The sequence below is a fragment of the Equus przewalskii genome, chromosome 1 (genome assembly GCF_037783145.1).
Source record: "Equus przewalskii isolate Varuska chromosome 1, EquPr2, whole genome shotgun sequence".
NCBI classification, from domain to species: Eukaryota; Metazoa; Chordata; class Mammalia; order Perissodactyla; family Equidae; genus Equus; species Equus przewalskii.
Window position 1 is genome coordinate 78,331,785 of NC_091831.1, and position 20,356 is coordinate 78,352,140.

The 20,356-nt window shown below is 40.4% G+C and overlaps 1 protein-coding gene across 2 annotated transcripts in view; it reads left to right on the plus strand.

Moving 5' to 3' along the window:
- The window catches only part of PCNX2 (pecanex 2), a 281,662-nt gene that overhangs the window by 171,903 nt on the left and 89,403 nt on the right, over positions 1 to 20,356 (plus strand). For both annotated transcript variants that reach the window (XR_011538712.1, XM_008527506.2), the window contains exons 22-23: positions 13,033 to 13,141; positions 18,130 to 18,259. Coding sequence is in view for 1 of the 2 variants with exons in the window: in XM_008527506.2 (XP_008525728.2) it covers positions 13,033 to 13,141; positions 18,130 to 18,259 (239 nt within the window). In the remaining variant the exon portion in view is untranslated. The remainder of the gene's footprint in view (positions 1 to 13,032; positions 13,142 to 18,129; positions 18,260 to 20,356) is intronic.

Sequence of the window (20,356 nt, forward strand, 5' to 3'; positions counted from 1 at the left end):
TTTTTGACTGCCATCAAGATTTTCTCCCCATCTTTTGTTTTCAGCAGTTGGAACATGACATGTCTAGTTGTTGTGTAGGGTTTGTTGTTTGTTTATTCATTTGTCATTTGCTTGCGTATTTATCCACATGGTATTAGCTGACCTTCTTGACTCTGTGGCTTGGTGTCTGTCATTATTTTGGAAATTTCTTGCCCATTGTTTCTTCAAATACCTCTTTGTCCTATTCTCTTTCTGAGGTTTAAAATATGCATATGTTAGAGAGTTTGACATTGTTATGCAGCTCTTGGATATTCAGTAATTTTTTCTTCTTTGAATGCACTCAGTTTTGTCTTTGTGTTTCAGTTTAGGTCATTTCTGTTGACCCAGCTTCAAATTCATCCATTCATTCATCAGCTGTTAGCGTTATGAGTGTGTTGAAAACATTCTGTATCTCTGTTACTGTGTTTTCCATTTCTGTCATTTCCATTTGAGTCTTTCTTTGTAGTTCCCATTTCTCTGCTAAAATTACCCATCTAATATGTTATGTTATATACCTTTTCCATTGGAGCCCTTAACATATTAATCATAGTTATTAATTTTCCTGTTGGATAGTTCCAGCATATGTATCATATCTGAGTCTTGCTCTGTTGCTTTGTCTTTTAGGATATTTTTTTTCTTGCCTTTTCATATGCCTCCTAATTTTTTGTTGAAAGCTAGGTCATAGAATAAATCATAACGTACAATAGAAAATATTTAAACTGAGTGATAATGGAAAGTTTAGATGATGTTTGGGGGATACTTCTAACTGGTAAATGAGAGAGATTTGGCATTTTATGTATACTTAGAAAAGATGACAGTGCTAAAATTAATAAGGTAAGTGGAGGACCATGAAGTAAATAGTTTTTACGTCTGGGACCGAGCATGCTTTTCCTTCTGCTAGGTTTTCAATGTAGGAGTGTAAGTTAGTCTAGTCAGGAAGTAGGTCAGGTTGGGGGTTTGTTGTTTCGATGGTTACCCTCAGGGCACCACAGGCTTCAAACCCCCTGGAGGGGTACCTTGTGTTTAGGTTGGGAGTTGGGTGGCTGGAGAATGTCCACTCAGTCCTCAGCCCCTCAGGATGTCTCTTTGTGTGTTCTTGTGCCCATCCTGACCCTCTGCCTTCAGTATCTGCTTTTACTTTCTACTTGAAACTTGTTAGCTTGGTGGTGAGGGGAGAGGGTGGAAGGAGAGGACGTTCTCTGTTTTCTAATTAAACCTCGGTTTTAGGCCTTCACGATGTCCCTTGGTCTGAGGGGGTGTGTCCTTCTAAGTTCGCCTGTCCTGCCCCCAGCTCCAGTTGTGGGTCCAGCAGGTACTCCTGCCCCTTCCTCAGGAGTGGAGTTTTGTTGGTGATGATGTTCCCTTCCCCCAGCTGCACTGAATTTTCACCGATGCCCTAAAGACAACAATGTTTACTGACAGTCTTTCCTCGACACAAAAATTGGTGTTCCGTAGGAGAGATCATGAGAAAGCATCCAGCAGAGTTTTGTGCCTCTCCATGTGTATGCTCCTTCCTTCAGGTCTGTACCACATCAAATACTTTTTTAGGCTTCCCTCCACTCTTTTCTTTGAGCACCCAGTGGAGTTCATGGAGGAAGAGCCTACAATTTCTGTGGCCCCCCGGGGCTTCACGGTTTCACACGGCCCATATTTGGCTGTCCTCAATTCATCAACTCTTCTGGCCAAACTCTTCCTACCAGTGTCTGGTTGCATCTACCCCAGGGGAGCGAGTACTTACCGTCTCCTCTCTCCCTTAAGATGCCTGTCTGTCTTTAGGTTTTAGAATAGGTGTCTGCTCTACAACCCAGTTCTCCACTGGGTTAAAAAAAAAAAAAAAAACACGTCATGAATTTGAAGTTTGTCTGATTTTTTTCATTGTAAGGGTAAGAGGAATGCTCTGTTTCAGCTTTCTATGTCCCAGAGAAGAGACCGGAAGCCCTTTGAAAAACTTTTTAATTTTACATGAAATTTTGATACATTTGACATATTAGTCAGAACCTATTGATGGCAAGTGACAAAAACTCAACTTAAAGTTGGAACTACATTGCTTTATGTAAGTGGGATGCCCACATGTGGATCTCACTTGGTATGTAGCCATACCCAGAGAAACAATGATAGTGGGGCTTTGTCTTTTTATACTTTCTCTTTTCTGCTTGTTTTTGCTTGATTCTGCTTGGCTTCTTTCTCCATGCACCTTTTCTCCATTCAAGGAACAAGATGGCTACCAGAAGTGCTACTTTTGTGTAGCAATGCTGGTAAAAATAATATCCTATACTTGTTGTCTGTATCTCAGACTCTGCTTACTCCTGCATCAATTCTTGTGTAGAGGGGGATGTCAGACTGTGACTTGCCCAGTGTAGACCATGTGCCCACAGCCCAGTGGTCAAGGTTGGGGGAGTACACCGTATTAACAGCCACTGCACTGACTTTGTCTGATCTCTTAGATAAGTGTGTAAAATTTTCTTCAGCTGTGGTTTTAAATTAATTTTTGCAATGTAGATGTCTCTCAGTAGTGTAATGATTTAGTAGATTGTCTAGCCAAACAATGGAGTATCATGCAGCTCCTTAGCTGTAAGGTAGAGCGATCTGTACCAGTGTTGAAAGATGTTCATGATATACGAGATAGAAAAATCAAGTTTCAGAACAGTATACATTGTTAATCCAATTTCAATTTAAAATATATATATATACTCACATACATGTATTGTTCATGTGTATGTGTAGAAAATGCCAAGAAAGAGAACTTCTCAACCAGTTATTAACAGTGGCTAATACTGGAGGTTAGGTCAGAATGAGGTGGGTAACAGGAACTTTTTGCTTACCCTTTATGCAATTCTGAACTATTTGATATTTTTTAAATGACCCTGTATTATATTTTTATTTAAAAAACCAAATTCTGAAACTTCAGGTGCTTAAATCAGAAAGCTTCAGTTATATGGAACATCGCTATATGACTCACCTTATTCCTGTGTATACTAGGTTGGTGAAATGTTGTTCCAACTACAAGATCTCAGGAGAGGACATAAGTTAGATATCCAGGAGGTATGTGGGGGATGGGACGGGCAGGAGGACATTCAAGAAAGATGGAGGAAAAGCTGCCTCATGGCTGCTCATATTAGTGTGATTTGTTTCTCTCACTAAAATGCTATGTGGGTGAAAACAGCAGCGTGTGTCCTATAGGAAGCTTGTGAACTTGGCTCCACACCTTCTTCCTAAAGGCAGCATTTGTCCCCCATAAGATTATAGAGGACCTTCAAGAAGGAGGAAGCCCCTCCAAACAGAATCCAGAAAGCTGCCTTTTCTCCACAGGAAAGAGAAGGCTAAATAAAATACAAAACAAAGATGGGGAAACTATCATATATGGAGTAGCTGGATGGAGGCTAGCGTAGGCATTTAAAGGATTAAGAAATTGAAGAGGAAGGCAGAATGTATGCATAAACTATATTGTTTCTCCTACTTCCCTCCAAGGTCAATTTGGGCAGGATGCTACAGAGCAAAGGTAATCCTCTCTCACAGTTATTTTCATTATCTCTTGTTTCTTCCATTGAAGTCTGCCTTTGTCTCCTTCCTCAGTGACCCACTCTCCACACACCTGCGCTGCACCCCTGCTGTCCACCACAAGGAGAAACTCACATCCAGATACAGAATTACGTTAATTCCTAATTCTCAGGAGTCTCGACACGACCTTTGAGTTTTGTGCGTTCTTACCTCTGAGTAGATTGTAAGATTTCATTGTGCAGTGGTGACTTCATTTGCATTTATGGATACACTAATTAGTGGTGATGAAATATGAACCTAACTAATATTTTCTCTCATATTTTCCTAGGGGTCTGAATTTGTCTGGCTGCATAAAGTTGGCTAATCAAAGAATCAGGGCTTGTTGCATTTTCCTTTATTAGCTGCACAGTCATTTGCCTAAGTAGCCTACCCCTGCTGGGTACTCTCATCCTAGCTTTATCCCTCTTTCTCTTCTTAGTTACAATTTTCCAAACTGCGCTTCACAGATGATAAAGTATTATGCTGGGTTCCTTTATCCTTCCTTAGATTTTAGTCTCCTTTAATGGTTTTATTTCCACTTTTCTTTTGTAGATTAATCAGATTCATCTTGCTTGATAACTCTTAGAGCTGAGTAATTCTGATATTTTACATTTTACTATTAAATGTTTAATGCAATATGGCACTGAACCCTTTATCATGTTTAAGAAGAATTCTTTTATTACTAGGTTGCAAGGGATTTTTCTGAGTGACTGTTGAATTTACTTTTCAGCATCCTTCCTGCATCAACTGAGCATCGTATGGTCTTTCTTTTGTTATTTTCTTAATTTTGTGAATTATGTTGACATTTTTTGGAATATTAAGCCATTATGAGATGAACTAGGTTTGATCATGATGTATTTTTAAACATTTATAGATCCATTTTGTGAATATTTTATTGAGGAGTTCTGCATTTATATTAATAGATGAGAACATCTATATTTTTATTTCTCATAATATTCTTGTTCAATTTTTGTATCAAAAAATAGCCTCCCAATATAAACTGTGAAGGTTTTCTAACATGCATATTTTAATGCTATGTCTTTTCCTCTACAAATTGTTTAGCTGAGTACAAATCGTGATTGGTACTACTGCTTTTCATTGTCATTTATTTTTAAATATTTTCTGGTTTTGATTATCATTTATTCGTAGTTAACTCAGTGTTTTGTTGTTGTTGTTGTTGTTGTTGATTATATCCAAGTCATCAATTCTTATAAATTACATAGTCTTGAAAATTATATTTTTTCTCTTTTGGTTGGCTGCAAGGTTCTAATACACATATCTTAGGTAAAGCTTGTTAATTCTTTTATTCAAATGTTTTACATGTTTATTTATTTATGGTCTAATTAGACTGTAATATTCTGACATGCATGTCTTAAAATCTCCCCCATTGTTGTAGATTTGTTAGTCTTACCTTGTAATTCTGTCCATTTTTACTTTAGATATTGTGAAACTATGTGGTTAAGTACATACGTTCCAAGTATTTTATCTTCCTGGTGACTTCTATCAATATGTAGTACTTTTTATCCTTTTTTGAATAAAAGTCTATTTTTGGTTTTTGGGGGTTTTTTTTGAGGAAGATTAGCCCTGAGCTAGCATCCACTGCTGATCCTCCTTTTTTTTCTTGCTGAGGAAGATTGGCCCTGAGCTAACATCCGTGCCCATCTTCCTCTACTTAATGTGTGGGACGCCTGCCACAGCATGGCTTGAAAAGCGGTGTGCAGGTCTGTGCCTCGGATCCAAACTGGCAAACCGTGGGCCGCCGAAGCACAACACGTGAGCCTAACTGCTAGGCCATCAGGCTGCCCCCTATTTTGTCTAATATTAATATGGTAAGAAAGCTTTCTTTTGGTTAGGATTTACCTGTTTTGTTTTCTCATTATCTTACCTAAAACTTCCAAGTTATTTTAATATTTCTTATAAAAGCATCTAGCAAGATTTTTCTTTTTAATACAGACTGAGAATCTCTATATTTTAATAGGCAAATTTTATCCATTTGCATTTACTGTGGCTACTCATATGTTTGTAGTGTTTTTCTGTCATGATTTTTTTGCTTTATATTTAAGATGCTTTTTTTTTTGTTCTCCCACCACTTCTTTCATGCTTTCTATTGAATGTAATGAACTATTTTTGATCCTTTTTTTCCTTCTAGTGCTTTGGAAATTGAATATTGTGTTTCTAGTCCTTTAGTGCAATGACTTTCAATGTGTGGTCCCCAAATGAGAAGCATGAGCATCACCTGAGAAGTGATTCTTGGGCTCCACCCTAAACCTACTCTATCAAAACCTCTGCAAGTGGGAACCAGGAACTTTGTTTTACAAGCCATCCAGGTGATTCTGATGCATATTAAAGTTTGAAAACTTCAGTGGCTTAATGGTTATGCTTAAATTATTAATAAGCACACTTTATTAGCATATGAAGGTAATTAATGAGTCGCTATCTTTATGATTGTTTTTATAATTAATTCTTATTGATTCTAACATTTTAGCACTTTCTTTTCTCGCCATTATTCTTGTATGTCATTTCTTCCTTCAGGAGGAAATTTCCTCCTTACTAAAGTAAATTCTTTGTTTTATCTGCAAAGTTCTATAAGTGATAAATTCTTTCAGTCTTTGTCTGGAAAGGTCTTTATTTCCATCTCACACTTAAATGGCACTGGGGTTCTGTACAAAATTCTAACTTGATATTTTTTCTTAATATCTTAAAAATATTATTTCATTGTCTTCTGAAATATATCTTTGCTAATGAGAAGTCTGCTTTCCATTCATAATTCCTTTGTAGGTAATCTATAAGAAAGATTTTTCTCTTTGACTTTGGTGTTATGCATTTTCACTACCATGTGCAGTAAGGTGGGGACACTTTTTATTTATCTGTTTAGGACTTGATGTACTTCTTCAATCAGGGACTGATATTTTCCTCAATTCTGGAAAATTCTGAGCCATTTGCCCTTCAAATATTTTCTTTCCCCTTTTCTTTATACTTTCCTTCTGGAACTCCACTTGTATGTATATCTTCATATTCTGTCACCCGTGTTCTTAGCCCCTCAGATTTTTTTTATCTTTTCATCTCTTTGTGCTGTGTTCTGGCTAATTTACTCAGTCCTTCCATTTCTCTACTTTTATGTTTTGCTGTAACTAATCTGCTTTTAATCCGTCTCCTGAGATTTTTTTATTTTAATGATTTCACTTTCCACTTATAGAATTTGTACTTCTTTCTTTTTTAATTCCATTTGTTAATCTTTCATATTATGTTACTCTTTTATTATTGTTTCTTTTTTTATGTCAGCTCTTTATGCATTTATTTAGATTCTTTTATAATTTTTCTATTACCTCAAATTCTTGGGTTGCTGGTTATCCTGTGTGTTGCATTTACTGACTTTTGCTCATTTGCTCATTTCCTAGTGTAGTTTGTAATTTTCATTGTGGACTGACCTTTAGTGGGACGTTGTTGTTTTATCTGTGGGAGACCTATGTATTCTGGTTATGAAAGTGTCTCTGAAAGCTGTTTAAGCACTTATTTTTGCAAAAAAAGTTTTCTCATCCTCTACTGCGTTTTATATTAGTTTCTTTGGTTTTGTGTTCCTGTTCTTGTGGAATAGTTTACGTTTAAACTCTACTCCTCTGCATTATGATGGCCAGGGTTTTGGTGTATTGTGGGTGACAGATTTTTATCTACCCTACACCAGGCAGAAGGTAACCTTTTTTGCTTTTTCCCAGCACTGGTAGGTGGGGTTTTTCTAATCCACGTTTTTGTGGACATGGTAGCCCTTCAAGTCCATTAAAATCCAAGTCCTCAGCTCCTAAGATCCATATCCATGTCTTGTCCTCTCGGGTTATGATGGTGTCACTTCAGACTTATCATTCTCATTTTAAATTCCCTCTTCAGTTCTGACCATTCAGGGTTTCCCTTCTTTTGAATTCAACTATTATTTCCTTACAATCTTTAAGGTTTCTTTATATTATTTTTACAGTGGGGTGGTAACCTCTCTGCATTACCATGCTCCCTGAAGCCCATCGGTATTTTTGCTAAACTGTGAGCTATTTAATAGGCTCCCAATACACGTTGCATATTGAGGTAGAATCTGTTTCTGACTTTCTGGAATTCAGTCTTGTAACCAGTTCTAACTACTTCCTGAATATGTTTGTTTAACTTGTAAAATTCTAGTTCATAGTGTCAGCCCCTATTTGAGAATATTTACATTTTAAAGCGAATATCCCCAAATTTAATTATCATATTTGCTGTTATCAATCTGTTATTCTATAAATGTAGTGCTCCCCCTTTCCAAAAAAGTCATGTCCCACATTTGAGATGTCACTAGCTTTACTTTTTCCATTCTTTTCTGAACATTTTTCTACTTCCCACATCACCAGCTGTGCCTCAAAAGTTCTCATAGTTGTCTCCAGTTCTTTTCTTCCTGGCTTTTAATCCCTCAGCTGGGCTCCCACCTGAATTCATTAATTTGTTCCCTTTTGAATCTCCAAATTTCTTCCCATTTTTCTATCTCCTTTCCTAGCACTCAAGAGCCTCTGCCCCCTCAGTGTTCTCTCATTTTGAACTCAGTTCCTCCTGAATTCAGCACCAGTTCCTGGAACTCCTTTCAGTCTTGCATGCCTCTTCAAGTTGAGACATTGATCATTACAAGTTTGGTGTGAAGTTAACCGCATATCTTTCTAAGAAGGAATCTAGCTTAATCTGACAACAAAATGCAAAAGAAGGGCAAATGATAGAACTAATCTGGGACATTAGTAAACCTGGAGCAAGGAGAAAAGGTGGTGTTTGGGATCGTGAGGGAGAATTACTCTAATGAGATGGAATCACATATGTGCAGCCTCCTAAGACAGTGCCCAACGTAAAAGCGTTCCATAAATGGTCAGCTTTTTCATTGGGGGTAAAGTGGGGGCAGTCCCCAGAGGCAGGATGACATGTGTTTTATTTCAGAATATATGAGCAAAGAAATGTTTTGTGGTCATCCTTATTTGGTGACACTTCTCTTAAGATGGTTTGTGGATTTATGCAGATTGGGTTTCCTATCTATAGCAGAGATATAACAGCATGTCTCTGCCTAATTGAAAAGATATTTCCAAGAAGAGTCACTTAAAATGAATATTTATGGGGTCTTTCTTTGGGGAACAGCCAGAATTACTCCATTGTGACTTTCTTTACTCTTCCTAGTGTTTTCAGTGGAAAAGACCCAAATGATTTTGTTTTTTCTTATAGTCATAGTTGGGTAACTTGTGAAGTTTATTATGCTTTAATAGGGCTGGGATTTAAGATCTTGGAAGCAGAAGATTAGGAATGAGATAAGCTTCATAAAAACAGAGGCCTCAAACTGTCTAGGGAGATGCAAGTTCATAGGGAATCTAAATGGGATTTCTATTTAAAGTACTTCAATGCAGTGTTATACTGCAAGTGGTGGTGCTTACTAGAAAGGTGTTGGTGTTGCTGTTTCCATTAAATCCTATCTTAAATGTTTTATTGTTTTATATGAAATGACCTAATATGATGTAAAGTGCCTCTTCATATACGCTTCTCATTAATGATCGATATGATCATGTGCTGCATAGTGATGTTTTGGTCAATGATGGACCACATATACGATGGTGGTCCCATAAGATTAGTACCATATCGTCTAGGTGTGTAGTAGACTATGTCAGTAGGATTGTGTAAGTACACTCTATGCTGTTTGCGCAATGATGAAATCGCCTAATGACACACTTCTCGGAATGTTTCCCTGTTGTTAAGCGATGCGTGACTGTATTTAGGTTTTCTTCTGTGCTTAGATATCACTTTTTTGATTCTCACAGATTTTTCATTCTTTCACCTGATTTCACTCTTGAAGAGAAAGACAAAGTACAAAGAGAGAATATGAAGTTGAGTCTTTTTAACCTGGAGCATACCTCTCCACACTTTTAAGAACAAATATGTAGGTCACATCAATCTTCTTGGAGCTGTGCAATCAAGAAGCACAGGTAACCCAGCAGCCTGCCTTTTTAAGATCCGCTTGAGCATCACCAGGCTTGTTAGGTGGTATTGTATTTTTTCAATTGGGCATTTGTACTGAGAGGGGCGTTCCAGGACAGAGCAGAGCCCTTGGTCACTGTGCACATGAAGAAGAGGTCCCTGATAGTGGATGCAGCCGCAGTTGTCACATCCACACTTGTAACTCTGTCTCTTTGCTGTCAGCAGGAAGGCCTAGCTAGAGGACACCTTTCCTCCGCTGCTGTACATCAGGCAGTTTTCCTGCTACTGTCCTTCAAGGAAGGCTCATGGCCTCAAGGAGACGTGGTCAGGTTTGGTGGTAGAAATATCTATCACCAGGTGCAGGGAACAGGAACTTAAGCCTCTGGTTTCACATGGGCCAGTGACTCACAGTCTGACCTAAGCAGCCCGCTTAGCCTCTCTGGGTCTGATTTTCTCCCATGAAAAATAAGAGGACCTGGCCTTGGTAAGCCTCAGTTGTTTTAGACGGGGCTCTAGAATTTCCTGATTGTGAGCTAAGTACATCTTCAAAATAAGATGCCACTTGTCCCAACATTTATTCATCAAACTCTTATGTTGCACTTCCAGTTGAAGTCGTTTAATCCTCAAATGACACTGTGAGGAGGTACTGTTATCATCCCCATGATAGGTAGCAACTGGCTTTCAAGCCCGAGGCCACATGCCCTCGAGCCCATGCTCTTAAACGCTGCGCTGTGTTGGCATCTGACAAATCGACAGCACATCCTTTTCCTGGTGGGCTTTGTGGAGGAACATTAAATTACCATGGTGTGGGGGAATCGTAGATACATAAAGACTGGCATTCCGGAGATAGAGCTTCTTCAGTTATTGAGAACAGCGGTCTGTTATACAAGCCGCGTAGAGAAAATCTTTTACAAAGGCTGCATTTATTCTTCATGATGTTTGAGGCACAGAGAGACACAGGAAAAGAACGAAGATACCTGAGGCTGTGGCTGCAATTAGAGCGTGAGAGTGCATGTGTCTGATTACTGGTTTTGCTTATGTGTAAATACAAGTTGCTGTGCTATACAAAAAATAATTGTGATACGTTCATTTAATCATAATGCGGCAAAGTTTAACTTGTTAGAGCTTTGAACTTGCAGATGAGGCTTCCCTAGGGCTGCCTGTCTGATTGTAGTTGCTGTGCCTGACCTACTTATCAGCTTTTCCAGAAGGTGGCTTAAAAGCCTCCCAGGGTATAGTCATACACTGAAAACCCAACAGGAGTAACTTTCCATAACCCATGATCCATTAGGGGCGTCATACATCACATAAGGTAATATTGTTCATGCCTGCAGTTTTCACTTAGGCATGAGTCACAAGGTTCTTAATAACTAGACTAAGAATTCTTAACAGTGGGGTGACTAGAGGGTTTCGAATCCAGAGGTATTTTGTCTGATGAGTTTGATTAGGCATAAATGAGCAAAATTAAGAGAAAAGAGCCCAGCACTACTTCTCAGGACTTTTGCTTTTGATGGAATCTAGAATCCTGTGTTTGAATGTCTTCTCTTTTGTAATGACCACGTTCCTCCTCTGGTTGGGTTAATGGTGGCATGAAAGGAAATGATATTGCTTTAAAGGAAATCATATCTTTTAACAGGAGTGAGTCAAGAGTTTGAGTCTGTGTTAGAACTGTCAGTTTCAGTCTGTAAAGTGACCTCGTGACTGGTGAAAAATAAGGTGGTGGGGAGAAGACTGTAATGTGACACTAAGAGAGGAGACCTCAAGCTGACATGACAGAGTAAGCTGCTGTTCTCTCAATGGTCAGAATCTCAAAGGCACTGGGAGCTGTGGAGTCCCATCCAGAATGGATTTAGGAAGCTTAAACCAACCCCAGGATTAAAACAAAGGTGCCCTTTCTGAAAGAACTTGGGAGCTAATTGAGATCAGCCCTCTCAGCTTGATGCAAGTGAGCAAGAGGAAAGAGAGAAAATTTATTAGCAAAAAACAAACATCTGTCTTTTTTTCCCAGAATCCATATTCCTTTTCAGTTCTTCAAGTCCAATCATATCATCTTTCTTCTCCATTTTTTCTTCCTTTTTTTTACCCTCGCTTTGTCCTCTCCACTTTCTCTGTTTCTTTCCTATCCCTCTCGCTTTGTCTTTTTTCCTCCTCTCCTTCTGCCACCTTCCCTTCCCTTCTCTCTACCTCTGATTCCTCATCACTATGTCTGTGACCAGAGTCCCCAGTGGACACATTTAGACCCCAGGGTTTCTATACATAACCAGATGCCTGTAACTTCTTAAGAATTCCACGTTTTTATCCATGGTCCATCTTCTGTGGCCTGTCCAATGATGTTAAATTCTACTTTAAAGTTATTCTCCCAAACCAGGATGTTTGTGAGAATATGGTGAGACAAGAAAAGTGACAGGAAGATTTGGAGAGGATTCTAGGTAACTTCATTTTCTCTCATTACACTTTAATGGAACAATTCAAAGTAACCTCGTCTTTTGGTTTCAAAATCACAAGGTTGACCTTTCACTGAAGGACTAAGTCATCTTGGTTCCTTGGAGCTTTCCTTAATGGCCCTGTTTCCCAACCTTTGCCTTCTTTTCATTGTGGTCTTCTGATGTTCTCTGTAACACCTACTGCACCTAATTAAGAATTCTATTTTCTCTCCCCCTTTCACATCATGGCCTTTACTTTACATGCATGTATCTTACTACCTCCTATGCTAGCTAGTCTAGGAACAAACACATCCTGCTATTTGAAGTTTCCATTATAGACAAAGAGTATCTATGGAATCTTGGGGAACATCCTGGAGTTACTGCTGTATGTGGAAGTGACAGCAGTAGAATTTCGCATCTGGGATTCATCAGTTGCTTCTCACCACAAAACAGAGGTCTACAGCCAGGGCAGTCCATTCTTCTCCATCCTTCTCAGCATGTTCATATTCTCAATCTCCAGCCAAAACCATTGAGCATGTTTCCCCTTCATATTCATCCTTAGTCCAGATAAGGGCTCTCCTCTCCACCGCCCACTTCCCCCAGAGCTCACTTTTTTCCAGTGCTGGCTTGTCTAGTAAATGCAACAGCTTCCATATCCTACTTGAAATTCAATGGTATGGAGCTATTATCTCCAGCAAGAGCAGCTGAAGAGGTAAGATGAACTTCATACACAAAAACTTGAACAATGTCAGTGATGAAACGTTTCTGTATGAATCTCCCTCTAAAAGACACAGTGTGAAGGTGGGAAGACCAAGCTGTGAGTGTTCTTCTAGAAAGGCAGAGATGACACTGTATTGGCTGAAATCATTAATCTGGTGAGATTAACCACACAGGGTTTCTTCTGATCGTCTTATTGCTGTTATAAAATATTCTCAAACAGCTGCCATACATTTAGGACAGAGCAAGATAAGAATAAGAGGGAAAACAGTAGTTTCACTTCTCCTTCCTGACTGCAAGGCTTGCGCCTTAAATGACCTTGACACAGCTACCACTGTGGTTGTCGTCTCTGACGAATCTTTCTCTTCTTTTCTTTCAGCTCGGGGACCTGCTTCACAAGTTACAGTTCGTCATGACGTATGTGGCTCCTTGGCAGATGGCTTGGGGTTCTTCATTTCATGTGTTTGCTCAGCTCTTTGCAATCCCGCGTATCCTTTCTGCTTCTGGTTTCACCTGAGAGCTGAGATTACATTTTACGGATGCAAGCTTTTCAATGAACCCTGGCAGTAAAAAGATGTGAAAGTCTTTAAGATTGCATTTCAATGGGGACTTGGGCAGGCACTTTGGATTCTCTTTAGGCTACTTAGCCTTAAAAGATGTTTCTTAATTTTGAACTCTTCCTCCTTTTTAATGCATATTCAGGAGTTACTTTATTTTTTTCTGATTCTTCCTTTTCCCTTGCCCAGACCTGCATTAAGATATCCTGTCTTTTAAATGGAAAGTTACTGCTTAAATGATTAGCTTGGCTTGTCCAAAATAGTGCAAATCAATTTGCTCTTATTAAGCAGTGTGGATAAGCTTGATGTACTCGATATATTATCATAGATTATATAACATTATATTGTGATATAGTTGCCATCTACTTGAGTAATATTCCAAAACCCAGAATTAGGTGCAAATAGAATTACCCAAATATCTTTGAAGACTAAAAAAATAATTTTTGGTTTTGTTTTCTAGTTCCTATTAGCCAAGGAGCCTAGTTTTATCATGTGTAGTTTCATTTGGTTTTCTTGTATGTTTTTAAGTGTTTCCATAATGGCAATTAGTTTCAATTTACTTCAAAACAAATTTGAGTTGGTCCTTCTAAAGATCACTTTGACCAGAGAGCTAAATTGTGTGTGTGTGTGGGTGTGTGGAGAGAAAGAAAGAGAGAGATTAGTAAAAAATACTCTTGAAGACAGAGAGTAAACAAAAATATTTGACTCAGGCCTAAAATTTGCCCTCAAAGTTTGTCCTTCCCACTGAATGTGTACTTTCTAAACCTGTATTTCCCCAGATGTGGTTCAGGGACTGCTTGTGTTGGAATCCTTGAGGAAGCTTGTTAAATAAGTAGATTCCTGAGCCCAGCACATCCTTTTAAAATCGCATTTCAGGGCATGGATCCTAGAATCTCCATCTTCACATGCTGCCTGGGATTCTTATCCCACTGATGTGTGTGCCCCAGGGTTCTAGACTCTAGCGTCCCATTATGGGTGCTATTAGCTGGTTTTAATGACCACTCAGAGCCTTCTTTCATGTGAAGTTTGCATAAGGCTCGTTAAGACAATTCCTAAAGAATCTCTGGGGTCTGAACTTCATGCACAGGGATGAAAACACACTTGAGATTAGTCATCAAGTGATAATATATTCTAGAATTTAAAAAATGCTCTCCTCCAGACTCATTTGTTTAAAAAAATTTTTTTTTTAAGTATTCCAAGAGCTGGCCTCACAATGCACATTGTCCTGTGTTCCTATTTTTAAACCTGCATTGATATTTCTAAAGTGTTTCAAGGTTATTTGGCAAAACAAGCTAAGGAAAAAAAATTTCACAAGTGTAAGCTTATGCACCACCCTTTTCCTTTAACTGCAATCATTTTCTATAATACCAGTAATTTTAGTTTTTCTAAGCAGAGTCCTTTAAAACAAAGACAGTGTGATGAAAGAGCGAGGCGATTTTTGTTTATTTCTGAAGTGTGTCTAAGGTATGCTGTCTAGAATGTAAAGCTGTTTATTAAATAAAAATTATTAGATTAATGCAAATTAGTGGTTGAGGACTTGCACTGAGAATTTGAAACTTGAAGTTATGGTTCCCAGTTTCCCCCTACCTTTGGTCTCGTGTGGCTCTGCAGCGTTTCTCCTGGCTGTTTATGCCTTGTTAGGTGAGTTCACTAATGCTAATTACTCCTTGTAGTTCCACAGCTGAATTAAGACCGTTCTGGGAGCCGTCACTTTCAATTGCCTGACCTATATGTGTGTTGAGGGTTCTCACACAAGCACATTGTATCTGACACTTAATTTCGCCCATAAGGATAAAAGCAGCGTTAGCATCTATCTCAAGTTGCACACAGCGCGCGTTAAATCTAAGTGCTTCCATGATGGATGGACTCTTAAGAAACTGAACACATTTGAGATGTGCATTTTATTGGGCATTGGGTAGTTCTGATTTTGAACACTGGATGGATCCCCATGCTTTGTTCCTAAAAACTGTCCCTGTTAGTGACATCCACTTCCTCGCTTCTGCTAAGCCACAGAGCCTTCGAAGGGACAGAGGAGCCTGACCCCTTAAGCTGTGTGATGGCTCACAGGGCCTTCAGCTCCCCTCTCCATCATCCAAGGACCCCTTCCCATCCTTGGCCACTTGTAAAGATTGATATTTGTTATTTGGAATCTAATGTCCAACCATTCCGAATGTAAAGAGATAAATGGTTTAGAAAACTGGAATATACATGCCTTCAAGACAAAGCTACCAGGTTCCTAAATGCCCGCCCTGGATCTTGACTAATTTTGAAATGTTAATTATTTTATCACTCTATTAAGAAGCTATGGGTCCATCGTGGCATTGAGAAGGGACTAATTTGCTCCATTTTGGAATTGAATTAGCCCTCAGGCCAGCAGGGCACTGTTTAGGAAATTGCTTTTTTCAGTCCTAGCGTGTTTGCTCCCTCGGTCGCCTGTGTTGGTGTCTGAGCTTGTGACCTCCAGGGAAAGATGAGAACGCTCACCCTTTTCACATGGCAGAGACCAGGCAAGACCGCTGTCTCCTGATAATTAGACAGACTTAGCCAGATTACCTCTGTTAACTGGGTGTATGGGGAAGGCTGCCTTCTATTTGGTATACCCTTTTGAGCTTCTAATGATTTTTTTTTTTTACTTTAAGTATTGACGTTGATCTTTTCATTTTAAATGTACTCAAATAAACCTGGAGCTTTTAAAGCTTTTAAAGCTCTTAGGCTAACCTCTTGGCTTGCTCTCAGTAAGAAATAAAGAGGGCTGCATGTGCTCGCTCGCTTAGGAGTCCCTGTTTCTTGGCCCTGCCTTAGCAGTAATAGTCACAGTTTCAGATTTGCCTGGAGCACGCTATATTTATTTCCTGATCTTCCCTAAATAAAATAACCTTGAGTCCACCTATTCACTTCTGCCCCACCTCTGCCCTCTGGCCTGTTGAACCTCATTTCCTTTCCTACCTATTTATAGCCTAGCACGACTTTTCTCCCTTCTTAATTTCTGGATAATTGTTTCTAGCCTTTAAAAAATGGACAAGATAATTTGGGAGGAAATGTTTAGAATCAAAAAGAAAGGCAATGCCACTTCTTCTAGCGTTCTGCCCAGTCCTGGCTGCATTCGGCTTTGTCCTGGTTCTTCTGCAAGCCCCGCAGTGTCCTCTGTCACCTGGTGGTGTGGACATTCCTCTCCTGCCCTCCTCCCTGGCTCCCTTTCTCCCACCAGGGAACTCCCCCTGGGACCTCACTCTGCCTTCTCACATTTTCCAGTACCTTTGCTCAATGACATCTCCCACGTAGCTCCCTTTTCTTCCAGTGATGAGGGGCATAGTTAATTTGGTGTGTTTTGTGACAGAGGTATTTAGACGCTTTCCGCTTGCAGATGAAGAGGAAGCTGACGGGTGATGACAGACGTGGCTGTGGCGGATTGTGCTATAGTCCTCCATTTAATCCTGGGTCAAAGGAAAGGAATTGGATTTAAATTGTAGCACAATAGAGATCTTTTTGATACCCAAACAATTCACCACCAGAATGGATTACTGATGGAGGATGTATCATTTCACTCCTGAAGGTGTTTGGAAATAAACAGCAAAAAAGAGAAAGAAATGACACAGTTAGTCCTGAAGCAAAACTCCGAGATTAAATCTGTGAAAATGCATAAATGCATGGAGAAGTGCCTGTGGACAGCACAAGTACTGTCACTCCCTTTTCTGTATTTTCACATAAGTGGGGCTATGAAGGTCTCATTGCCAGCCCTCCCCTATCATGGAACTTAAGCCCCGCCACTGATAATATGCGCATGCGCTTTGAATCTGAGTTCCTTCTTCCATGTTCTAGCTGGAATTGAGACACACAGTCTCCCTATCTATGCCAGACATTTCTTTTTTCACATTCTGCCTGAACTTTTGGAACACAGGCTAAAGAAATAAGACCTCCATTTGTGCAGCGGTGAGAAAGTAGCACATGTCCCCTTCCAGGTGGGAAGATCAGATCAGACCTGTAGTGGAACTCCCCAAGTCTTCCCCTGGGGACAAGGAACAATGTGCACATGTGAGACCTGGGCAGTCTGGCCCCCGGCTGACCTCTGCCACCTCAGTTCCCTCTCCGATTCCAGCCACAGGCCCCACCGTCGCCCCTGCGCCACAGTGATGTGTGTGTGATTGGCAGCTGGGAGGAGGTCGCCAATGATGGAGCAAGAGTGGGGAGGGACCAGCCCTTCTGGCACCTCCCTCAGATTTTCAGAGATCAGTTGGGTATAAACCAAATATTACAGCCTGCCTAATTTTAATATTGAACAATTGCATTTCTGACGAACCAAGCTGTGTGAGAATGAGGTACGCCAGTGAGTGAGAAACCCCTACAGAGTGTAAAGGGGCGACTTGGCCCACAAAATGCTGTGATTTATATATATTCATTTTTAGCTTATAAACCAGACATGACTTGAATTGAGCCATTGGTGTTCAATATATGATAAAGAATACATATTTTTGAGTAGTGGGAAAAGATTCTTTGAAAAACAGAGATGCTGCGTGCCCAAATGATGCTATTTATTTATTTTAAAAAGTGTAATTTAATTTTAATTATTTATAAATGTACTTAGTACTTGAGTCCATAGTGCATTTTCTTTCGGCTACTGATATCTTAGTAAAAAGAAACTGTTCTTTTCAAACCTTCGATATTAAATCTTTGCCATGAATTATACTGAGACTGCTGGGATTTTTATGAGAATCATTTGGTTTTCGTGATGGTGAAATGAGACCTAGCAGGATACTACTGAAAGGTTTATATTTCCAAATATGTACGCAGAGAGAGAAGTGTATGGGCATCTTTCTTTCTTTGGTGAGAAAATAGTTTTAATGCGAACTACTCCAAATCTAAAATAATACTTAGAAATATAACGATGAAAAAAATTTTTCACCTTAACTCAAAATTCTCAGATTCTGCCATGCTTTTCTTTCAGACGTTTGCCACGTCCATCTTTTCTACTCCATTGAGCCCGTTTCTCGGGAGTGTCATTTTCATCACCTCGTATGTCAGGCCAGTGAAATTCTGGGAGAAGAACTACAAGTAAGACCTAAAGTTGATGCTGGCTTGCTTGATGAAGGTTTGGGCTGCACGATGCTCCTTAACCTTCCTCTGTGAAAGGTCCAGGCTTCATGCTTCATCCTGCTGTGGGGTGGGCACCCACGGGGGCTTCCAGGCTTAGCACAAAACATAACTGATCGAAAATTGCATTTGGGGCACTTCTCCAGGTTTCACCAGTTGTGAATGGAAAATGAGTTATAATTGCCAAATTTTAGCAGGGAAATGTTGCCAAATTTTAGCAGGGAAATGTTGCTTACGGAGCCATCGTCAGGTCGTTTGAAGGGCCGGCCGAGACATGCCGAGATCGCCCCTGGATGGCGCATGTTCCCTTCTGTGAGCGTTCTAAATATGCGTGTCATGTACACGTGTACACGCATCACAGCTCAACATAAAGAGAACACCAATTTTTCTCAGCACCATTAAACTCGTAGAAGATGATTTATGCACTTTTTCTTCAAGTGCATGGTCTGGCTGGTCATACATTTCCTCAAGCAAACAGTGATGGAGTGGGGGCAATTATTTTTAAGGGAAGGTGAAGAGCGAGGAGGAATGGTTCACTAAGTAATTTTCAAGAACTCTTAATGACCTGTGGAGGGAAGGGCCTGAGAACAGCGGAGGAGGCGGCCTGGTGAGCCAGCCTGTCTTCAGCTGGGGCAGAGGAATCGCTCTGTGTCCTGGGACTCCGTTTCAGACCTCTTTGGTCCCAATTTTCTAGCCATGCCTCTGCTGTGCTGTATAAACCCTAATCCATCTCCTATAATATGTCTGTACTTTGCACAACTCTGACACAACAGCGTGCCCTTTGTGGCTCACAGAGGTCAACATTAAGTTAGGAGATCTGTGGCTTCTCTTTCTCCCCTTAGACGGTTTCCGTGAACCCAAAACACGCATCTTTCCAGGACAGGAGGAAAGCATAGTGGTTAAGCTCAGCCTGGGCCGCCCGCCTGCCCGGGCTCACACCTCACCTTTCCCGCTTCACACTGGTCACCTCAGGCTTTTCTCTCCTCTTCTGTAAAATGGGGGCAAAATAATAAGACCCACATCACGGACTCGTGAGGAGAAGGTGGGTTAACTTAGGTAAAGCACCTGGAAGAGGACCTTGCGTGGCGTAAGCTCCGTGGGAGCCTGCGCTGGGTGGTTCCTCTCTGACTGCTTGGCAGAGAGGTCTCTGTCCCCTCTTGACCCATGCTGACAGGTGTTTACCACGACTAAGTGCGTGACATCCCGCGAGCTCACATTTAGGGGTGTGCTGGGGAAAACTAACTGGACCAGAGCACCCCACGGCGAGCCGGTGCTGGGAGACCACGGAGAGGTTGCGGGAGGGGGGGCCCTCGCGTTCCTGGCAGATTCCTCATATTCTGAGAGAGGCAGGATTTTTGCAGGACAAGTCAAGTCATCCTGAATTTTTCTCATAAACAAGAGTCCTCTTTTGCATTTGTCTAAAGAGATATTGTGCATCTTTGCAGAGCCAGAGAGTAAAAGAAAACTACCAGAACTGGCTTGCCTTTAAGCTTTTTTAGGAGAAAACAATTTGGGGAACGTTTTTAGAGCTCTGGAAATCACACTTCTGGAAACGCTTGTAAATAAGAGCAGTGGCAACCTCTCCCGCTTTTAACTATGCAGGAAAGGAAAGTACAAGCTATTTAAAACTTGATTTTCAATGCAAAACGTTCTCTTTGTCTCCTGTTCTCAGATAAGTCAGGAACCAGTCTTTCTGGCCTGGGAGGGTTGGTTTGATCAAAATGCACCCCTCCCCACCCCCCGTTGAGCTGGGGAGGGTTTCCAGCTTCCCCGTCGAAAGGGGAATGGAGAAACGTTTGTGAGGAGGTCCTATTACTGGGAGGCATCCTAACACCTGTGCAGAGCAAGTTATGCGCGTTCTTATTTAGCCTCTTTGGTTCCAAGATTATGCCACCCGTTCTGGAAGATACATTTAGGTCTGAATTGTCGGTTTATGTGAGTTACTTAAAAGTAAGGGCTTGTAGAGCAGGATTTATGTTTTTTTATTCAGTCTCACCAAGAATTGATTCTGTTGTGGTCTATTCTTTTCCTCAATTTAGCATCTGTTCTGTGTGGGAG